The following is a 24204-nucleotide window of genomic DNA, read 5'->3' on the forward strand; positions in this document are numbered from 1 at the left end:
AGCACAGAATAAGTGATACTCAGGCACCATTCACAACCCCATACTCCACCCACAATCCCAGAACAATCAAATGTTTCTACCAAAATGATGGGCAGTGAAATAAATAACAAGGTTGTCATTTATAGTATCGCTGTTAAGCTTCAAAATAAGCGCTTTATAGAGACAAATATGGCTGTTTTCCCTTTTCAGAGCTATTGTTTCAGGCTGCTTTTGTACACACAAGGACAGACAATACCACATCAGGTCCCTTTAGGAAAGTTATACTCACAGCCACGAGGATTAAAGGTTTAGGGCATGTTTTGGCTGCTCTTGCACATGCAGAGAAGGCAGCCAGAATCCTAGTTCTTGAGTTTCTCAAGCAAAGAGGTATGGGGGTGTAGAAATCGCAGTATTACCAGCAATACTAGACAAACTTGGTACAGGAGTGGGAGAAGGGGATAAAGGTGACTAAGCACCTACACTCTCCCTGTAACCTTGGAGTAGCTAGGGAGCCTATCTGGTCCCTGGCATATTTGAGCAGCCCCATCATTGCTCTGATTTATGCCTAGGTTACCTATGGTCCCCAGAGGTCATGGACATACTCAGCACAGCACAATCCAGCCATGCCCTCTTCCTCCCTCCTCCACACTCACTATATGAGAGTGATAAAGAACGCCAGCACAGAGACATTCTAGCCATTCTGTGCTGACTGTGGAACCCCTTTACACAGGGGGTATCCCCTATGGAAGTGCAAAGCGGTATCAACAGTCCAGATTGGCATGAAAGGGCCTTAGCACAACAAACTCAGGCTTAGTATAAATTTCCAAACCCCACCACCAAAAGCTTCATATGTTCAGCTGGGATTATGGGTGATGATGATGTCCTAGAGGGAAACAGAGTACTTTAGAACTTATTGCTTGACGTATATCTAGGATGCAGTTGTATGTATCCTCTCAAGGGTGGATACAATACTATGTTCAGTATTTTAATTTTGCATTTCTGCACATGTGGATCCCACTTATGGCATCCATGTGCCCCAGCACAGGAATTCAAAACACTATTACTAGTAGTGTACAGTAGGGAGTAGCACATGCATCTTGCATGCCCTTCTCCACTCCCATCCCCATCCCCTTAGGTATAAAGGGCCTGGTGACCCCAACCGCCACTCAGTTCCTTAGAGCTGCCTTAAGCAGCAAGTCAGAACAACGCAGTGCCCATCTGTAATTTGTTACTTTGTAATTAGCATAGCAATCAATTTGTTTATAGTTAGTCATTAGTGTAGCTGTTACTGTTTCATTTAGCCCATTAGCAGTAGGACAGGTTTAAGAGAGATCACGTGAATGCACAGAGCAGGGCTTATGGCAGAGCCTTAGTTAAACCAATATAGGTCTTTAGTGTAGACTATGTCACTCAGGGGTGTGAAAAATCCACATCCCTGAGCGACGTAGTTATACTGACCTAACCCCCTGTGTAGACAGCGATATGTTGATGGGAGAGCTTCTCTCACCAAACAACAGCTACTGCCTCTTGGGGAGGTGGATTAACTACGCCGACAGGAGAAGCTCTCCTGTCAGTGTAGGAGCATCTTCACTTAAGTGCTACAGTGGCGCAGCTGCACTGGTGCAGCTGTGCCAATGCAGTGTTTTAAGTGTAGACCTGCCTAGATCTCCTACCTAGTTTCAAGTCATGCCCTTCCTTTTTGGGGGTGGGAGGTATTCCTCTCATTGACATCCATAACAGATGCCTTTACTGTTGGACTGAAGAGCATAATCATCTAAGTCCTATTTGCAAGTCTTTGAAGAAGTACATACAAAAAGATGAGAGACCAGACTGAAGCTTTTACTCAGGGAAAAATAAATCCAGGAGGGATATGTTGGCCTCTTAACTACAGACCTGGGACAGAGACTTCTTCATTCCTGATTCATCCTTCAAGCACTCCTGTCACCAGAGACAGGACACCAAGATCAAGTGCAATTAAGCCAAGATATACTATATATATATAGTCTCTGAGGACAGAGACCCTGACTCCAATGCAGTTCCATGGCACTGAGCCCTGTCTCCAGTGCTGGGCATGAGGGGGAGTGCTTCAACGGAGCCACTGCTGCCAATGGAGGAAAAAATGGTACTGTAATTCTCAGTGCAACACCACAGCAAGAAGAGGGTATAGAGATCATTTTCTTCACCAAGAAGAGCTCAAGGACCTAAGAGCTCAAAGGGGCATCTCTCTCACTTCAGCAACAGAGTACTCAGGATTGTCTACCCCAGCACCACTTTGTAGGCACAGTCAGCATTAATAAACCATGCTCTGCCCTGGCATTCTCAGCCTCTGAGGAATCTTCAAATGCACAAGGAGACACCTGCATCATTCTCAGCACAGATCTCTCTTCATAATAATTTTCAGTACCAAGAGATTTTTTTGCATCCTCACCAGTCCTCAGGGTCACTCCAGAACCAGACTGACCAATTCAGCAAGTTTCTCCAATTTTGGTGACATCTAGATCTCCTCCACAGAAAGAAGGAAGGGTTCCTGAGATGAACATTTCTCTGAATCAGCATGTCAGAAAATTAAGGATGCAAGTCCCACTCAAATCCTTCAATCTGCTATTATGGCTCCTGTATGGGAGGTTTTCTCATCCAAAGACTCAGATTCTTCTTCAGAATCTGACAAGTCCTTTACCAGAAAGGAAATCATATATTTGAAAGAAAACATGACGAGGGAGGGATATGGGAAAGTACCTCAAATGTCCCCTTCCCATATAGTCTGCAACCATGGTCACATTGTTCCTCATGGTCACAATACCCACGAAATCAAGGACAAGTTCTCCCACAACATAGAGCATCTATTTGCAAATCACCTATTACAAATTCTCAATCTTATCACTCTCCTCATCAAGTTCAAGAGTGAGAGGAAAAATAAATCTCAAGTGATCGAGTAAAACCTGTTCATCAGGAGAATCCTTCTGATCCTCCACTTTGTTCTTCCTTGCCTGACAAAACCAGTTCACATGTTACAGTGATATCAGCTTATGATTTAAAAACCTTTCAGAATTATTGAAGCACATGGCAAAAAAAAAAAAAAAACACTGAAAAAATCAATTGGAGATAGGCCAGGAAAAAAAGCGTATAAGCTGTTTGATATTCTGCAACCAACATCCTAAAGCAGAAACAACAAGGAGTCTGGTGGCACCTTAAAGACTAACAGATTTATTTGGGCATAAGCTTTCGTGAGTAAAAACCTCACTTCTTCGGATGCATAGAGTGAAAAATGCATCCGAAGAAGTGAGGTTTTTACTCACGAAAGCTTATGCCCAAATAAATCTGTTAGTCTTTAAGGTGCCACCAGACTCCTTGTTGTTATTGTAGATACAAACTAACATGGCTACCCCCTGATACTTGACATCCTAAAGCAGAGTTGCACTTCCTATTAATGAAGGGATATGGAATCCAACTAAAAAGGACTACTCTTGCCTCCATTTTACCTACTTCAAAATGTGCTGATCATAAATATCAAGTACCCTCCAAAGGTTTTGAGTATTTTTATATTTATCCAGCTCCACCTTTGTTGGTTCTTACTGCTGCCAGTGCGAAATCTAGAGAGAGAAGGTGGGTGAAGTAATATCTTTTATTGGACCAACTTCTGTTGTTGAAAGAGACAAGCTTCAAGTCTGGGAATCTAACTCAGAAGGCAGATCTACACTTAAAAAGTTGCATTGGTGCAGCTGCGCCGCTGCAGCGCTTTAATAATATAATACGCCTCTACCCCGATATAATGCTGTCCTCGGGAGCCAAAAAATGTTACTGCGTTATGGGTGAAACCGCGTTATATCGAACTTGCTTTGATCCGCCGGAGTGTGCAGCCCCACTCTCCCCCGCCGGCCCCGGGAGCGCTGCTTTACCACGTCATATCCGAATTCATGTTATATTGGGTCGCGTTATATCGAGGTAGAGGTGTATATAAAAATATATCTAAACACTCAGGGAAATCAACTCCCAAAGAGGAAGAACGCAAATTATTTTATCTTTTTGAGAAGCACATCTATTCATCAGTCCCTTTACAGGTCAGGATAGTGAATTATCAGGACATGCTATCGACATATAATTACCGGCAATGGGCTAGACCATCCAATTTTTAAGAACAAGTTACCCTCAGAGTTTAGAGATAAGTCTAAATAAATCTGTGAAGAAGGCGTCAAGGCCAACCAACTGCTAAAACCTCACTTCAAACTGCAATAGATGCTGCTGATTCAGATTTTCATTCAATGGCTACAGGTATGAACTCATCATTGCTATCAGCATCAGATTTAGAGAGAGAAAAGTGGACAACCACTGAAGGCTTATTTGACACTAAACTGGGAGGAGTGGTGGATACGCTGGAGGGTAGGGATAGGATACAGAGGGACTAGACAAATTAGAGGATTGGGCCAAAAGAAATCTGATGAGCTTCAACAAGGATAAGTGCAGAGTCCTGCACTTAGGACGTAAGAATCCCAAGCACTGCTACAGACTAGGGACCGAATGGCTAAGCAGCAGTTCTGCAGAAAAGGACCTAGGGGTTACAGAGGACAAGAAGCTGGATATGAGCTGACAGTGTGCCCTTGTTGCCAAGAAGGCTAATGGCATTTTAGGCTGTATAAGTAGGGGCATTGCCAGCAGATCGAGGGACATGATCATTCCCCTCTGTTCGACATCGGTGAGGCCTCATCTGGAGTATTGTGTCCAGTTTTGGGCCCCACACTACAAGAAGGATGTGGAAAAATTGGAAAGAGTCCAGCGGAGGGCAACAAAAATGATTAGGGGGCTGGAGAACATGACTTATGAGGAGAGGCTGAGGGAACTGGGATTGTTTAGTCTGCAGAAGAGAAGAATGAAGGGGGATTTGATAGCTGCTTTCAACTACCTAAAAGGGGGTTCCAAAGAAGATGGATCTAGACTGTTCTCAGTGGTACCAGATGACAGAACAAGGGGTAATAGTCTCAAGTTGCAGTGGGGGAGGTTTAGGTTGGATATTAGGAAAAACTTGTTCGCTAGGAGGGTGCTGAAGAACTGGAATGGGTTACCTAGGAAGGTGGTGAAATCTCCTTCCTTAGAGGTTTCTAAGGTCAGGCTTGACAAAGCCCTGGCTGGGGTGATTTAGTTGGGGATTGGTCCTGCTTTGAGCAGGGGCTGGACTAGATGACCTCCTGAGGTCCCTTCCAACCGTGATATTCTATGATTCTTTGACAATCAAAATCTTTTTAGTACTAAGACTAATGAGTCTCTACATTCACCGAAAGGTTAGGGATCCATGGTCAGATCAGGGGGTTTATGTACTCCTACAATCAGGGAGACAACACATTTTGTCCTCAATCTTCATTCTCTAGATACAGATCAATCAATTCTCCTCTTCTTCATCCTCATCACCAGAGACCTTCTGAGCAATTCAGAAATCTAGATATAAGAAAAACAAGTCAGTTCCCTGCTCTTTTCTGTAACTACATAGTCGGGTCTGACATAGAGACATCAGATTTGGTGTGATAGTTGAGGATCTTGGACTAGTCTACAAGGTACAGTAAATAGGTATAGATCCTTACCTTATTTCCAGGAGGTTTGGGTGGCAATCTATACAAAACGATGGGTCTCTCAGGTCATCAGGGACAGTTATGCCATTCGATTTCAATCCCTAACTTCCCACCCATCCCCTCTTCCCACTTCTTCTTCGGGGAACGTTCTCATGAGTGTGCCATGTGTCAGCAGATGATAATTTAATCAAGTTGGAAGCAACAGAGTTATTGCCCAGAGGGGGCCGACTCCATGGGTGCTCCAGGGCTGGGGGTGTGGGGGAAGGTGTGGAGTTGGGGCAGGGCCTGAAGTGGAGCGGGGGTCAAGCAACTCAGGGAGGAACTCAGGAAGTTGATGCCTATGTTACTACCTTAGAGGTATATCAGGAAATGTTTCTATTCTCCTTATTTATTCATATTGAAGAAAAAAGGGGATTTGTACCCAATTCTACATCTCAGGAATCTCAAATATATTCAGCACACCAAATTCTATGGTAACTCTTACTTTAATTGTTCGTGATCTAGACCCATGCATTGGTTCATTACCCTCAACTTACAGGACACTTATTTTCATACTGTCTAGGACTGTTTATTATAATTATGTTTTATTCCTAATTTTAGTCCTTTGTGTTTCTTATTTTATTTGTATGTACCCTTGTGTATCATTACTTTTAATAGAATGTGTTTTGCTTTTGCAAAATCAATAAAAATACAAAATTAAAAACATCTTTTACAGAAGGCTGTAAGAACAGAAGATATTTTTCAAATCTGAAAGGATCATCTGATCAAAGATACTTACATTTTAGGTTTAACTTCCCAATTTTCAATCCTCTTATTCTTCACCTTTTCCTGAAGCATACTTAAATACCCTTAAAGAATGTATCACATACCCTGGAGATCAGACTGACCCCTCTCTAATAAATACGTATTTACTCAGAAAACTACAGGCTGTTCAAAATAATTCTAATCCGTAGAGTAAATACATAGTTTAACGATTAAAATACCATGTCTGACCGATCATCTCGATTCTGTACAGGGTGGTTTTAAAAAAAAGTGTATTAATTCCCACTAGATAGGATTCATGAGATTTCATAAGCAAAGTAAAAGTCCCCAAGCTGCGGCACAGTCTTACTGCATTCTCTCTACCTGACAGCTCCATTCAGAGGTTAGCTGAGGAGCAGAGGCATGGAGCCATGTGCATAAGAAAAATGAACAGGAATGGAGGTCCTCACATAAAAATACAACAGCAGTCAGAGTTTGAAGTCTCCTTAAATATAGTCCTTTCTCCCAGCCACAGAAATTCCTTCACCTCACTCTAATCCAGTCAGCAGAAGTAAGAGCAAGAGCACCTGTTATTCTACAAGGTTATTTCTATTTAGAATTCCAACTATAGGCTGCGAGCTACAGATGCTCAGCACCTTTAAAAATCATGACATTTCTCTGTCTAAATCCATCTGTGATGGGGTATATCAAACCCTCTGAGGCCCCCTGTTGGAGGCTTCATGGCCTTGCCACACCCCACCCCAAAAAAGGCAGTGGAGAGGGTCCACCAATTTACCTAGAGTGGCTCTGTGAGATATAGCCAATCAGGGCCCAGCAGCCTAGTATAAGAAGAGCTGCAGTTCAGTTCTGTGCTGGAGCTGTATGAGCGTGGATGGTGTGTGGCTGGCTGACAGAGCCACAGAACCCGGACAGAGCAGCGCTGCAAGAAGCTGGGGAGAGTGAGAAGGAGCCCTGACCTGGTTGCTGGGACTCCATTAGGACAAGGCCCTGAGGTAAGGGTGAAGATGGTGCAGGGCTGTGGGGAAAGGGCCCAGGGAGTTAGAGAAACTGTGAAACATAGTTAAGGGGACACAGCAGATGGCTGCTACCTACAGGGTCACTGAGCTGGGACCTGGAGTAGAGGGTGGGCCCGGGTCCCTCTCACTCCCCATCAACCATTATGGGAAGTGGCCTGGACACTGAGGCACCCCAGAGGGAGAATTGAACTATAGTGGCCCAGATGGAGAGCTGTAGCTGAGAAGCCCAAGAGGGCGAAGACCTTGTCTCTGGGGAGGGGGCCCTGCTCTTTTACAGAGCAAGGACAATCAGAGAGAGAGTTTGTGTGTGTGTGTGCAGGCACACACATTTGGCCAAGGGGGCATTCATGAGAGGTGAGTGTACCCTGTTATATCATCATATGGATTTAGGAGCTTTTAGATACTCAAGTTTGAAAATTCTGGTCTAAGCATTTTGTTTTCTTAAAAATCTTTGCCTATTTGCATCTTTTTATTGTTTAGGGTTGGGGGGGAAGGGTAGGGGTGTTAAACCCAAGACTATTTTTGCTAAATACTATAAAAATAGTCAGGCATCAAAATGTAGTGATAATGCCTTTGGACAACTGCACCCATAGTATAGTTCCAGGCATCCTTCAGCTTTAATCAGGAAATTGATCAGACCTGAGGGACACAAGACCCATCACAAATGGTGCAGCACAGTTAACAGGAGGAAAAGTTGTGCACCCTACTGGAATAAGTCCTATGCAACATGGCCCCCACCAAAATTTATGGAACAGTGCAAGGTATCCTAGGTGGGGAGCTGATGGGTTATTTGAGAATGAGGTGGCCAAAGTCCAGTTTCTATATCAGCAAATACTAGGGGGTCAAGAAGATAGCACTGAAGGTAACTAGAAAAACGTATTCGTAACTGAACTACACTTACTAATTTCTTGTTCATTTTTAATTTGTTTGTTCAGCAATTTTTCCCATTATAGTTCAGTACAGTATTTGTTTCTCAACTGCAAGAGGCAAAGAACTTAAAGTTAAGGGTCTAGGTGGCCTTGGAAGAAATAGCTATTATAGTATCAGAGGGGTAGCCGTGTTAGTCTGAATCTATAAAAAGCAACAGAGGGTCCTGTGGCACCTTTAAGACTAACAGAAATATTGGAGCATAAGCTTTCGTGGGAAAATGCCCACTTCCTCAGACGTCTGATGAAGTGGGCATTCACCCACGAAAGCTTATGCTCCAATATTTCTGATAGTCTTAAAGGTGCCACAGGACCCTCTGTTGCTTTTTATAGCTATTATAGTGCATCTAGATGGCCTTGAGAGAAGTAGCTATTATAGTACATTTTTCCCTTCAGGAACATGGGTTTCTTTGGTGGAAAGGCTGCCAAACAAAAATATGTACTGTAGAATCTGAGTTATAAACACCAGAGTTACAAACTGACTGGTCAACCACATATCTCATTTGGAACTGCAAGTACGCAATCAGGCAGCGGCAGAGACGAAAAAAGTGCAAATACAGTACTGTGTTAAACAAACTACTAAAAATATAAAGGGAAAGTTTAAAAAAAAAGATTTCACAAGGTAAGGACACCATCTATGTGTTTGTTTCATTTAAATTAAGATGGGTAAAAGCAGCATTTTTCTTCTGCATAGTAAAATTCCAAAACTGTATTAAGTCCAGGTTAAATTGTAAATTTTTTAAAGAAAAACCATAACATTTTGTTCACAGTGATGAACATTCCAGAGTTACGAACAACCTCCATTCTCTGTATGTTTCTTTTACTACAAGTGGCCACTTTCCACTGCCATCAAGCAGGGCAATTGCAGGCCAGATGTTATATCACCTTGAACTACACTTCTTCCATAGATGAAGGAATAGAGGAGCTGCTTCTTCAAGAGTAGTGGGGTAAGTGCACACAAATTGCCACTGACCTATGAACAGGAGCACCGCCAGCTTTTTTGCCGCCCTAGGCAGCGGAAGGTCCCGCCCTCGAAATGCCATCCCCAACAGAGGTGGCAGAAGGTCCCGCCCCCGAAATGCCGTCCCCGACAGAGGCGGCAGAAGGTCCCGCCCCCGAAATGCCGTCCCCGACAGAGGTGGCAGAAAGTCCCATCCCCGAAATGCCGTTCCCGACAGAGGCGGCGGAAGATCCCGCCCCCAAAATGCCACCCCCGACATAGGCAGCAGAAGGTCCCGCCCCCAAAATGCCGTTCCCAACAGAGGCGGCGGAAGGTCCCGCCCCCGAAATGCCGTTCCCGACAGAGGCGGCGGAAGATCCCGCCCCCGAAATGCCGCCCCCGACAGAGGCGGCAAAAGATCCGGCCGCCACGGTCACTGCCTCCCAAATATTAGCACCCTAGGCGACCGCCTAGGTCGCCTAATAGGTTGCGCCGGCCCTGCCTATGAATCTCTTACTATAAAGATATTATACTTTTGTGGGTGTGAGGGGCAGAAATGAATGGAGTGATTGCTGTCAGCTTTTACTATAAAGTTGGTTTCTTATTTGTTTTTAAATTTTGTTCCCTACCATGGGCAGGTGTTAATCTCTGCTTGGAAACAGACATTTTCAGCTTCACTTAATTGTTTCCAATCAAAGTGAGAGAGATAAGAAGCTGAAGCCAAAGGAGTTGTTTCAAGTCAGAAGAGCAGCTTCTAGCTCTGGCTACAAACAGCTGAGCATCCATCATTTTGCAACAGTGCCTGTGTACCCGTTTGATAGAGATGGGAAAAGAAGCCAAGAAGGGCATCTCAGTCCACTCCTGTATAGACCTACACAATAGATAGAAATAATACAGAGTACAACATTCAACTCCTCTTTTTTTTTTTAAGCTAGTTATACCAGCTGTTCTCCTTGGTAACATATTCTCTGCATTAGCTACTCTTTTTCTGAGTATAATGCCTTTAGCACCTGGCTCTTTCTTAGCTCAGAGTGTTCCCTCTTCTAATGAAGAAAGCAAGTAACTGCAAGGCTATCTTTTAGATTCCAATTGACATTTTGCCTGCTTGAATGAAACTTCTTTTCTTTTTAATGCTTCTTTCTTTAAACAACTACTGTCAACTCCATTTAAGACCAAAATTTAGGTTTAAAAACAAAAGTGGCAATGGGTTAAAAAGCCAATATAAATGGAAATTTTTACAATAAATTCAATGGAAATAGGATGAATTTAAACAGCCATATGCGATGCTGTGAGCCCAAACCAAAAAAAGCAAATGTGGCTGTTAACAAAAGTGAAACCAACCAGTCTAGTTTATTTTTCAATTTCATTCAATTTGGGTAATATATTTAAATCTCTCATTTTTATAACATTTTTGTATTATTAGAAGTAAGCCATATATGTCATTTTTGAATGTACTGTTTTGTCTCCAGAGTGTCTTGTTAAACTTTTATATAATTAATAGAACCCGGAAAAGGGCTGGGCATTTCACAGAAGTCCTAGAAAGATGCAGTTCCTACTTTAGAGAGCTTCGGTCTAAAGCCAGGCATAACAGGGTGGTTTGCCCCAGGAGCTGGAGAGCCTGGGGCTAAGCCAGCCCGATTCCAGAATGAGCCCTATCTCTCACCTGATCCCTTTTCAAGGTTAAAAATATTTGTATTAATTGCCAATTAATCAGAAGGTTCATGTCCCAGAATCAAACTGCACAGAATTAAACCCAATAAGGTCAATATCTTACAGGGACCCTCGGGACCTATGGCAAGGACACTCATACTGAGGGCAAAATAAAGCCCTAAAGATCTTTATTAAAATAAGGAATAAAGCCAGAAATGCTCCAGGCCACATAAAGAGATAGGAATAATACAGTCTTGGTGATATCTGTGGTATTCTTTGCAAAATCTCTTAGATTTGCATACTCACATGCCTCCCTGAGGACCTGGTGGTAAGAGACAAAGGACCAGCTCTGTCTCTAGCACGCCAAATGAGTCTGATGGTCCAGGTTTCTCACTGCCCAACAATAGAGCTGAAGGATCAAAATGGTGGAAAACTAATAACAGAAAAGCCAAACGCTCCCTCTTCACAGTGGTTTGCCTTATTATAGGACCTGAGCACAATTATGAATATTCATGCTAATGCTCAGCCTTCTATGCCCAACTCTAACTTCCTCACCCACATAATATTGAGGTGTACTTATTCTATAGGCTAACATATTGGTGCTATTTTAACTCACTATCACACCCATCACTTCTTGCTTAAGCCAGTTTACGCTTATCACTTCCATGTGCCAAAGGTCACAGGCCTACGATACTTAACTATACTTATGCTAATTTACTTAAGCTAATGTCTTACAGGATACTGACCTGTAGGTTCCTTGCATTACCGCTGAACACAATAAAGGCAAGCTAGCCCTATGGGCTACATATATGGTGAATTGCCTGATTCATCTCAGAAAGAACAGTAAAGGGGAGAGTTAGGCAGGATGCTCAGAGAAGTTGTAGTGAGAGCTCCATGCACAAGAGAACAAAGAAAGTTCTCCAGGCAGGGAGGTCTAGGATGGCATGTCTACACTGCACATTAAGCCTGAGTTCCAACTCAGATTTGAGCCCAAGCCCCACTTCTGTCCACACACAATACATCCCCACTAGTCTTTATTTGCAAGCACAGGGAAAGGAAACAGGATGAGGGGGGTTTATTAACTGCAATATAATGGAGATATGGGATGGGAATTAGTTATGATGGTGTGGGTGGCATATTGGATTTTAGTAGTTCAGTGTAATTGCCGATTGTGTTTTAGATATTGGAAGGAAAAACCAGAACATAGCTAGTATCTCTATTTCATGTTATCCTGTTATCAACCTCAGTTCTCCTATGATGCCAGCTCTTACTGAGCATTAAAACACTGGTGTGCTTTCTGCCACTTGTGTGTGGAACAAACTCCTTCCTTCCCCCCACCCCAAAAAAAATCCATAAATCAATATTATTTATCCTCTTTCAAATCTTTCCTTAAAAATCACGTCTGCTTAAGAAACGCTGCCTTTTGATAACATCTAGGCAGAAAATGAACTATATGGCATACACTGCTTGTCTATGCAAAAACATGCTCATCCCTTCTCCTCACCTGTTTGTTTCACCCATTTGCTGTGCTTTGTCATTAACCAAGATTATAAATTCTCTGTGCAAGGATGACTGTTTTACTACACATTTGTACAGTCCCAGGCATAGTGTGTAGCACTAGTTGGAAAAAAATGACTTTATGCTTTTTTCCTATTAAAAAATGCTGTTTTGTCAAAACTGGAACATTTCACAGAAACATATTGGTTTTCACAAACTTGAGTTAGGAAGTTTTCTCCTCAGGTTCAGCATGGAATTTTGAGGGTGAGACCTCACCCCAGAGTAGCTCACTTGGAATCTGGGAGAACCAGCATCAAGTGTCTACTTCAAATCAGAGTAGGGAATTAAACTTGTCTCTCACATCGCAGGTGAGCGCCTAAACACCAAGCTATTGGCTTTTTTAAAAATATATCTCAAAACATCTCAAATTTTGAAACCTCAAAATTTCACAAAACAAATTTTTTTCTGGCCTTTTTAGGCATTATTGCAATACAGGTAAACATTATGTTTTAAAAACTGAAATAAGATATATACACAGTACAATATCAGAAAAAGTAGCATTCATCAGTCTGTCCTATGATACTTGAAGAGGTTTTCCACTTTTGTAAATCATGCCATTTTAATATTACTTGTTCATCAGTTGTTGTAATTTAATGCTTAACTGAGGATCTCATTTCCTTTCTACTGTTTTAATCAAGGTTAGTTTCATTTAGCTTTCCTAGATACTTTCTTTAAATGTATTATCCATCTCTATCTTCCAGAGATTTTAAACGTAGCTGTTTAGAAATGGACCTAAACTGGAACCATTTATTAAAACCCCTGTAAGTCACTGGTTCAGAAACAAATCCCAACTGAGTTTTTGCAAAACTACACCAAAATCCTTTCTCTCAGCTCATTGCCGTATCCCGCCACTCCGCCTCAGGTCCTTTTCCTTTTATCAAATAGCAGCTGTGTGTGTAACCGTGTGTGCCTCTCTCAACCCCAATTTCAGTACTACAGCTTCTCCCCCAACCCCAGAAAATAAGCCCATTTCACATTTCTTCTCTGTTGTTTTTTTTTCCCCAAAAACTGAGGCCAAAAAATCATATTTTTTTGCCATGATTTCTTCTAACAATGACTCACTCCTATCCTTTCTTGAAAGCTTGTACTAACCACTCGTTCCTTAGGTACAAAAGTGGTCTTCATTTCTTATACCTCCTTTTTTAGTCATGCTGGGGGCTCAAAGAGAGGGCAGAATTTTGCCTAATTTCTCAGGTACAAAATGATCACTTGCTTAGAGGAGGAGATTTTACAAAGGCATAAAGGGCAGTAAAGTGCCTGACTGCCATTGACTTTCAAACTTGGACTTTTTTAAAATACTTACTGCACATGGAACATTGTATATGAACTGTGGAGAGCTGATACTATGCCAAGAAGGGATCATGAGAAACCAGATCCATGGAAATACAAAATTTTTTACAACTCAGGCTGTTTTCTTTACATAAGCTAGGTTCTTTATGCCAGAAATATTAGACAAACAAAGACTGGGGATTTCAAATGAGTAAAAGGGAGTCAGGTACTAGGTGTGACAATCTGGGAATCTATCTGTACAGTTTATGAATATTGGTTGATATAATGGAGTTACTGTATCAGCAATGCTTGTCTGTGTATCCATCATGGGTCAGCAGGTTGGTGTCATGTCCTGGAACAGGACAAAGAGAAGGTACCTCAGATTAATGATGGTCCTTTGATCACAATAGTATGCTAAAAAGCAGCTACATCTTTGGAAACACAGTTTCATCTTAGCCTTCTAGAAGGAGGGGAGAAGGTAAGAGCAGTGTAAATTGCCCAGGGACAGAACAAAAACAGCCAGGTGATCAGAAGGTTAATAAAGAAACACACAGGAACAGGGGGATCAGACAGGAACACAAAGCGTTAGACTGGAGAGAAAAAGGTCACAGAAGCTGGGAGACTCAATGACAGAAGCCATCCTGCATGTAACTGCCTGTGTGAGATAAGGGACACCCTGCCTGTCTGCCTAAACTCAGATGCCTAAACTCCCACAAGGGAGGGTGAACACATATAGGGTTTGCTGTTTTATATTTTCTATGATTAAGTAAAAGAGCAGTAGTGTGTTAGATTTGCGCAAAGTGTCTGAGGGCATGTTATATACTTTACAACTACTGCATGCCCCTGGAGGGAGTTGAACTGTAAACCAGAAGCTTCACACCTGTCAGTAGAGATCAGGGAGAGGGTATGTTTAAATACAGGGGTGTCTGAAGATTTGATATTGCACCCCCAGGAACTAGACAGCTGGTCAGCAAATTCCAAAAAGGTCTGCTCCCCAAGAGTGTGTTTAGGGTCCCCACAATTATGCAGTGGCTGGACTCCATTTCAGGCTCTTGGATAGCACAGGCCACAGAATTTCACCCAGTGACTCCAGCATCTAGCCAATTAACTTGTGTTTGTATTAGTACATAACTTTTAGAAAGACATCCAGTCTTGATTTAAAGTCCCTTACTAAGATGTTCCAATGGTTAGTTACCCCCACTGTTAAAATGGTCTTGATTTCCAGTTTGAACTTTTTTAACTTCCAACTCCTAGCCATTTGATCTTGTTATGCCTTTGTCTGCTAGATTAAAGAGTCCCCTAGTATCAGGTTCCCCTTCCCCTTGTAGATATTTTTAAGTCTTAACCTTCTATCAAGAAGCTGAAGAGATTGAGCTCCTTAAGTCTTATCGTAATGCCTGTTTTCCTGGTGGCAAATTATTTTTGTACTTCTGCTTTGAATCCACTCCAATTTTTCAATATCCTCTTTAGAGTGTTGACCCCAGAAATGGGCATATCACAATAATACTATCACCAAAGCCATATATAAAGCAGTTGGGGGCTGAGTTCTTTTGAAAATTTGGCCCCAGTTCTAGGTGCAGAATCTTTGATGTCTGCCCCTCACCTGAATGCATCTGAAAAAGCAGAGTGAAAAATGTATGTTTATTCTCTTTAAACAAATAGAAATACTGGATCTCAAGACTAAGGTAAACTGTTCCTATTGTTTGAGTTTTACAGCGTACCTTCAGTCTAAAATTAAGCATTTTAAGAAGTAAATTGGCCTGTTTGCACATAAAAACATATATAGTGCTGCACATCATGCACTTCTCTGGAACCAAGACAAAAATGAAGAACAAATTGACAGTGTTGCTCCATCTTCTGGAAGTATTATTTCCCACAAAGTAATTTACTGTGTGCTATAAATTATCTCCTGTAATAATTAATGCTTCAAGTTTTATCTGAAACCTTTTTTAAACCTTTCTTTATATATGAATGGACAGTACATGATATGAAGAATAAAAATTGCATATTTAAATAATTCATCATAAATTAACTCTCTTTCTATATATATCTTAAAAGCTCTTTCCTGGCATATTAGCCTGAGGGCATACAATGAAAAATCAAACAAGTAACTTAACAGCTATATCGGAATGGTGTGATTTTTTTTTTTTTTTTTTTTTACGTTTTAAAGTTCTGTTGTCAGCTGTTATGTTACACTATTACCGGAGACTTAAGAGCAGAAACAGAACTTCCTTTAAATTTGAGCCAACAGTGCTACAGGCATGCTAAAGGCATTACTAACATTAAGAACATCAACTGCTGCAATAATATTTCAATCTGACAAATACTAGGTACCACTGAATTTAATACATAATATCCATTTGTATTTGCATGTGACAAGATGATCTTGCACTATTATTGGCCAGTGAACCATTGGTAGGAACAGGGTCCGATAAAAGAGAGGGTGAATGCTTACAAAATTTCCTGAGACATTCACACTTATTCCACACTTAACACAGCATTTGGGAGACCCTTCCTTCTCTTCAGGCTATACTGTAGGAAGGCAGCTAATGAACCTGAACTGCCTTCCCGCAGTCTCAAACCCAAATGCCTCCTGCTGCAGAAAGCAACCTCCCTCACTGAAATGATCAAAGAAGTTAGATTGTCTGGCCAGTATTGTGTCAGAGAAGAAAGTGACACACATACCAGCTCCTTTGACAAAGCTCAGCCCTGTCTGCAAAATTGGAGATTCTGAAAGCACTGAGGAAAGGCTGAGCTGGCACATGCCAAAAGTTTTGTCTGTCTGAGTTATTGAAAGCCAAAGAGGAATTCCCAGATCCACTGCTGACAGAGATAATCAACTCTTTAGAGAGAGCTACCCTGAAGTGGAAGACATTCTGATTGATTCTGAAGAAAATGTCACTTAAGAGACCTTAGCACCCTGATCTTTATCTACCCTTGTGATCGCACCATAAGTAGTTTGGTCAATGGCAGTTTAAAAAAAAATGACATTAAAATGTCCTCTTAAAACAAGCTGTTTTTTAGTATCTGTCCTAAAAACTTCAAAATCATTGTTTCCATTTCTATATTGCAATTACAGGTCTTCTCTGGTTTTCTCACTCCTAAGAAATAAGGACAGAAGCAGACCAAAAAAAGCAAATTTAAAAGAAAGATTCATCACTCTCACTGTAAAAGTACTTCTGTGTTATTGTACCTCATGAAGATTAATTTCCATATTGTAGAGAACTTCTGGTTCATTCCCGCAATAGAATCAGTGAATCAGTATCTTACCAACAGGACTGGGTGTTGTTTTACAGCACTAAGAGTGTTATATAAACTGTTAGCTATTAGAAGTGGGCCTGAACTGGAAAACTAGATTCAAATATCACTTAAATGTGAAGAAGTTCAGATTCTGATCAGGTCTGAACTTGTGGGGTTTGGTCTGATTTCTAATGGCAGCCTCTTCCCAAATAGACTATTCTATTTTCCAGGCAAAAAGCAATCAAAGTGTATTCTGTGGGTAGGAGATTAGACAGCTTTCACTCTGCAGGTTCTCCTGTAAATCCTACCAAGAATTATGTTATATTGGCTGATAGAAACTGGTTCAGCAGTAGCATAAGCAAAAAACAGAACTCAAATGTACAAATATGGACAAAATCTTTGACGTGCTCGGTAAAGGGGTGCAATGTACACCCTCACCCTTTATGCAATGGTCTTCTCCGATTGAAATGAGGAACACATTTTATGACTAATATCTTTAATAAGAGACGTAGTTTTGGAGAAGGAAATTAAATGTAGAGATGAAAGATAGCAGGAAAGGATATTGAGGAGATGCTTGTGGCCCAGACTGATGGGCAAGGGTGGCAAGACAGTCTCAAAATGTTTTGGAAATACAGACTAATGAGACCAGAGATTGTGGCGAGATTCCAGGAAATGCAAGAGTAAACCAGGGTCTGTGAATAGAAGAGAAGCAGAGAAACCAAATGCCAACCCAAGGAGAAATGACGTGTGTAACTAAAGAGTCTGCTAGGGAATGAGGGATTTATTATGTGACATTAAATGGAACTTTGCAAGGCAAAGAGTGAGAATTCAGAGTAAAGAGATAATTGCAATTAAAGTGCAGTTCTACTCTAAAGGTGCCAATTCTATAGACACTCATCTCACTCAGATATGCTCCCTGAGCCCTTACAGATGAGACCTTTATTATGCTCAACATAAATTATGAGATCAGATAGCAAACCCATTAGAAGTGGAAACAGATGCTATTCATTACTAAAAACCGCACCTTCTAGCTATTGAGTGGCCTTATATCAAAAGGGCACAAAATCTGTATACCATCTCACTACAGCTGGTCAAAACTCAGGATTTCCATCTCATGTGAGATTCTGACATTTTAAAGTTTTTCATTCTCAATTAGAAAAAATATCAAAATTTTGTTTTGGAAAAAATGTGTTGTGGATTGTGTGTTCTCAGTTTTTATATTTTTACATTATTTCATGACATGTCAGTTGTGCATTTTATGCACTACTACTATTTTATGTCATTATGACATGTCAGTAGTAGTTGAAATATTTCTATTTATTTTTATTTTTAAAGTCATTAAAGGCGGCAGGTACTGAATGAACATCTTTTCTAGATCAAGTGTGTTCTGTTTGTTTTGAAATGGAACAGTTTGACAGTATTACTACTACCATGTCATAAAATGTCAAAAATATAAACATGAAAAAAACTTAAATTTGAAACAAAATTTCAAAATTCCAAAGTCAAATTTTTCCCAACACACACAGTTTGTTTTGAAATTTCTTTCATGGAAAATTGTCAAAATCAATACAATTTTGTGAACATTTCTGTTTTGTCAAACCAGGAAACACCATCTATCATCATAGTGAAACACACCCAGGCAACTTGCTCCTTGCCTTGCCCAACACAAGAACAAGTTATTCATGTTTTCAGATACAATCAGCCTCTGAACCTTTTCCTAAATTTTAAACAATCTAATCAATTTTCTTATTTAAACGCATACTGTAACTGATTTTCCCTGAAACAAGTCAGGAAGTAAATTTGACAACGCTGACACCTAGTGGTAACATTAAAAGATCAGAACTAAAATAAAACCATTATCCCACTCCTTCAATATATTACCAAATATAAAAAGCTCAGAAAGATTTTAAAAGGTTGCAAAAATATGAACAAAACTACAGAAGCTATTATGAAAACTAAAGTTTCTAAATCAGTCATGGAAAGGTTATAGAAAATAGCTCTATATACAGTTTAACAATTGTCTTTGACCTTGATCCTGCAATCACTTGCACATGATTGATATAAAGCATGTGAGTAGTCCAATTTAAGTCATATGGGATCTAATCTTGAAAATTATTTTTTTTAATTAATTTGAGATTTTGAATTTAAAATACATTAACTGTTTATGTGGAGCAGTCATGTACATGAAGATTTGATACCATTAACTTATAGGGGTGCAGGTCAGAACTTAAATCACTTTATTATCAAACATAAACTTTATTATCCAGTATACAGCACTCATGTTTTCCACCAAATTACTGTTCTGTCTTAGCAAACTAGTTTGTTTCTTTTTCATGTCAGGTGGTATATAAGAAGATTTTGTGCTGTAATAACTGCAGAAGGCTCTGAGGTGTTCCATGGAAGCCTGGAGTTTTCTGTAGCTTCCCTGTCAGAACCTTATTTTCATGAGTAGTCACAGTGACTTTGCCAAACTACCCTTATGACCCATTAATCTATATGCACTACTTATTGTGTTATAGTTGCACCTTACACCCTTTGGATGCTTGATGTCCCTGCTAAATCCTACCCCCTTCTCTGTGTCAATTCTGGAAGTGGAACAGACTTATGCTGAAACCCAAAGCCACCTAATACAAGGTTACTCATATTTAATATAAAACAGAGAACATATCAATTTGTCTCCCTGAATGATGGCACACATGATCTGTTACCCATAGATAAAAGCATCTTTCTCTACCCAGAGATTCTGTGCCCTACCACTAAGTTTCCATATTCTTACCTGTTGACGTCTGTAGGCCAAATAATCTAGATTTTCCAGATCTTTCCCAAGCTTCTGGTAGGTTTTCTGTAGTTCAGATTTACTAGACACGTTTCGTAGAGACTCATATGTTCTTTGAAACTGTGATGGTACAAGAAACAATGTCATCATTCACATAAATATTGTCTATATAGCTCCATTAGTTAGTGTTTTGTTTAAAAAACATACTAACATTACAGGCTCTGTTATATTCTCAGATATGCAAGAATACATTGCCACAACTCTTGAAAAGTCTATGATTTGAGTACTTGGATATAGGGAAATATGTAGAGTCCTGGATTTTAAGTTTATAGTTTGGAATTTCTGAAGACACAATTAGAGATTGTCACTAGCCCTGAAGTCCTGATCCTCACCTAAACTACCCCAAAATCTGGATGTTGTTCAGATCCAGGGTTGTAATTTTTTTCTCCTTTTTAAATAAAAAGAGCACATATATGTTTCCTCATAGATCATGAATTCCCCCAACCTACCAAATATAAGCAGTTTCTTCCTCAACACTCTCCCAGAAGACTCTTGGAGAATACTCATCTCTAACATGTAGCGGTGTGATAAGGATGAAAAAACACCTCTTATTATCTTGTAAGATGGTGCTGATTGAGTCCACTCACATGGAGCAGTTTGCAGGACTGAAGTCTAAACAACTTGCATAGGGTGTCATACTATAGGAAAACTGTAGGAGCTCGGGATTGAACATAGTTATTGATTTACTGTGTAAGTATATTAACCACTTCTTTCCTATGCAGATGATTAACAGTTGTATATCACAGTAGACATGTATGACATGTCACATAGAGACTAAAGACACAGACTGTGACTCCAGAGCTTACAAAATACTAGCGAGACATATCTGGCATGACTAAGAAAAGAACATGGGGGGGAGGGGAGATAGGACTTTACACAAACAATGAGTCTCCTTGCTCAATTTGGTGTACACTATATTACTTCCAACTTTAAAATAATTTTACTGTACAATTTATTAATATGTATAGTAAAGCAGCAGCCACAGACCCTAATTAGGAGCAGAACCCTGTGTGCTAGCCGCTGTACAAACAAAGGAAGACATGGTCTGTGTATGAACAGCTTACAGTTTTAGACAAACATTAGGCTAAGGGTGTAGAAGAGGGAGGGGACACATTCTAGTATATATTTTCTTTTATTCATTATTTAAAATTCTGAAATTACACAAATAAATCAATAAATGAAAAATGCTAAGCACAAAGTGTCATTCCCATTTCTTCAGGTGGGAGAACTGAGGGACAGAGAGGTGAAATGACTTGACCAAGCCTACACAGGAAGTATTTAGATGTTTTGTATCACAGTAGGAGTGGGTTCTGAGAAGCAAATGATTACATAGCCTACAAGATCAGGGAAGCTCATTGGTCCATCTAGGATCATACATTGTAGATAAGTGGCCTATCAAGACCCATATCCTGTCCCAACAATGGCTGATACCTCAGAGGAAAGTGAAAACCTTTCATAGCCCACTGCACCAGTTGTTTAATGTTGTACATAGGGGAAAATATTCCCCTCACAATCCTGGAGCTGAGATATGCTCTAGGATTACACAAGATTTGAGGCAGTCTTGCCATTAAGGCAGTGGACTATAGACCACAAGATGCGTGTTAGATTCCTGGCTCTGCCACAACCTTCTTGTAATCTTCTGCAAGTCACTTCACCTCTTTCTTCTGCAGTTCACCATCTGTAAATATACTGAAACATTCTGTTATTATGGTGATGAACACGATAGGAGAGCCTAAAATAGTTACTAGTTTGCATCAAAGGAGTAGCAGTATCGTGATCAAATGTACACCCCTTTAATAAACCCAAAGTGGCTCAGTATTCTGCAACAACCAGCCTTACAGATTCATTGCATGCTACAAGTTTTATTTTTTCCATTTCTTGTATGTAAGTGAATACAGTGCTTGTAACATCTACACAATCTGCAGCACTGGAGAATGAAGCACTGCATTTAAATAGCTCAAAGTAAGAAACTGCCACCTGCAGGTTGTTGTTTTTTGTTTTTGTTTTGTTTTGTTAAATAGTGTTTAAGAAGAAGTTCCCTCTACTGGATGATCCCTGTGGCAACACTCATGACAGGTACCTCAGGGTATCTGTATATGATTGAGAGAAGACAGGGAGTGAGACATACCCTGTTCCCTTGACATTTTTCTATCTCACATCCATTGTAAAAACTGCAATTTGGTGCCTCACCTCTGGCCTAGAATTCCTCGAACTTGCAACACTTTGCATTCATTAATTTACACTATAAGCATTAGAGCAGAACTTTAGTTCAGGTCAGACCAAACGAGACCATCTACAACAGGGTGGGTAAACTTTTTGGGCCGAGGGCCACATCTGGGTGGGGAAATTGTATGCAGGGCCGGGGCAGGGGGTTGGGGTGCAGGAGGGAGTGTGGGATGTGGGAGGGGGTGTGGTGTGAAGGAAAGGGCTTAGGGCAAGGGATTAGGGTGTGGAGTGTACGAGGGGGCTGAGGGCAGGGGGCTGAGGTGCAGAAGGGGTGCGGAGTGCAGGAGGGGGATCAGGGCAGGGGTGCAGGAGGAGTGCAGACTGCGGGAGGGGGCTCAGGGGGTTGGGGTGCACAGGGTTGCAGGGTGCAGCAGGGGGCTCAGGGCAGGGAGTTGGGGTGCAGGAGGGGTGCGTAGTGCAGGCAGGGGGCTTAGGGCAGGGAATTGGGGGGCAGGGGGCAGGAGGGGTTCGGGCTCCGCGGTGGCAGCTGCACGCACTGGGGCCAGGGCAGGCTCCTTGCATGCCTGCCCTATCCCCGGCCCCGCACCGCTCCAGGAAGCGCTGAGGTGGGGGGGGCAGAGGGCTCCGCGTGCACTGCCCTTGCTGCGCCTCCAGGTACTTCCCATTGGCCGTGGTTCCCCGTTCCCGGCCACTGGGAGCTGCGGGGTGCGGTGCCTGGAGGCAAGGGCCTGGGAGCCACAGGGACGTTGGGCCGGCCGCTGCTGAGAGCGGTGCGGGGCCCGCAGCGCCACAGGGGGCAATCCCGCGGGCCAGATCCAAAGCCCTGATGGGCCAGATCTGGCCCACGGGCCATAGTTTGCCCATCACTGATCTACAATGACTTTTCCTATGTGCAGGTAAGAAGCCATGAGTATTGCAGCTGCACCAGTTCAACAGGTACCTGAACACCAAACCACAACATAGTGGTCCACATGTGGATGTTACCTGAAAGCTTCCATTGACAGTCGCAAAGCTGAATAGTATGGGAAGGGGTCTTTCAAGAGTCTAGAATACACTAATGAAATGATCATAAAGTGTAGTCTTTGCATGGAGCAAAGAAACAGTTATCTAAAATGGTGTCAAGGCACTAGACCACAAAAATACAAGCAAAGCAACAGATCATTTCATGCAACAACTGTTTCTTGCACAGGGAAGGTGGGACAATAGGTGCCTATATAATACAAAGCCCTGAATATTGGGACTGTCCCTATAAAACCAGGACATCTAGCCACCCTAACTGAGGAGGTCTCCTATCATATCAATATCTCTGCAAGCCCATGCACTATATCTTACACCCTGCAGGGGCCCCACAGATTAATAATGCATCAAGCCAAAAACCTCTCACTCCAGATCATAATATTAGGAGCCTCCTGCGTCTGGTAATGAGACTGCAGGGATCAGTGACTCACTTCTAGTGGGAAAAAACATGCGTATAAAACTGTAAGGCTAGCTCTCCTCAGGAGGCTAAATATCCAAGAAATAGCCCCAAGAGGCTATAACGTTGGCAGCGATATTCCACGAAAGTGGAAGAGACATCTTTCTCAAGAAGAGAGTGGAAGAAAAAACAGTGTTTTCCCTTAAAATAAAAATATACAAATAAGCAAACTATAAGCAAATGAATACAAGTTTGTCCTGTTCTCAGAAGGATTCAGTGATGTGACTGTGACAAAGGTTATAACCATTTTTAAATCTACACGGCACATACAATCTACCTACATCTCTCAAGCTATCATAGTCCGGTTCAAGTCTTTCTTCCTCCAAGAAACTTTCACATGTATTGTTCTGAGATGGGGGAGGGGAAGAAGAGTTTAGCCCCCTCTCTCCCAACTTTCTGTTAATTATTGAAATCATCAGCGGTAAACAGAAATAAAACAGTTTTTAGATTTTCCTCATTACTTCACCAAGATAGACACAACCCAGTCCCTAGAAGTCCAGGAGAAGTACCTTCATAGTTTCCTTTACCTAACGACTTCCCTGTCTCTTTTTTCTTTGAAAGGAAACTTGCTATTTCTTTTTAAGCCTCTTGATTACATACAAGGTGCAGCTGTCTTAAAGGAGTTAGGTTTGATAGGATCCAGCTGAGCATTCTCTATTTTTCCCTGAGCAGACGAAGAAACTTCCCTGGGTTCATGTGGCACCTGTAACACTCCTGAACCATTGTCTGTTTTGATGACACTTCTTATGAAGCAAGCTGGATTGGGAGGGTATCGTGACAATGAGGGCCTTACTGCCTATCAGGTTTTAC

General features: G+C 41.4%; 1 protein-coding gene across 8 annotated transcripts in view; it reads right to left on the reverse strand.

Moving 5' to 3' along the window:
* The window catches only part of CTNNA3 (catenin alpha 3), a 954554-nt gene that overhangs the window by 859302 nt on the left and 71048 nt on the right, over positions 1-24204 (reverse strand). For all 8 annotated transcript variants that reach the window (XM_054035487.1, XM_054035488.1, XM_054035489.1 and 5 more), the window contains one exon: positions 19674-19793. In XM_054035487.1, coding sequence (XP_053891462.1) covers positions 19674-19793 — 120 coding nt within the window. The remainder of the gene's footprint in view (positions 1-19673; positions 19794-24204) is intronic.

Source organism: Malaclemys terrapin, chromosome 7 (assembly GCF_027887155.1).
Source record: "Malaclemys terrapin pileata isolate rMalTer1 chromosome 7, rMalTer1.hap1, whole genome shotgun sequence".
NCBI classification, from domain to species: domain Eukaryota; kingdom Metazoa; phylum Chordata; order Testudines; family Emydidae; genus Malaclemys; species Malaclemys terrapin.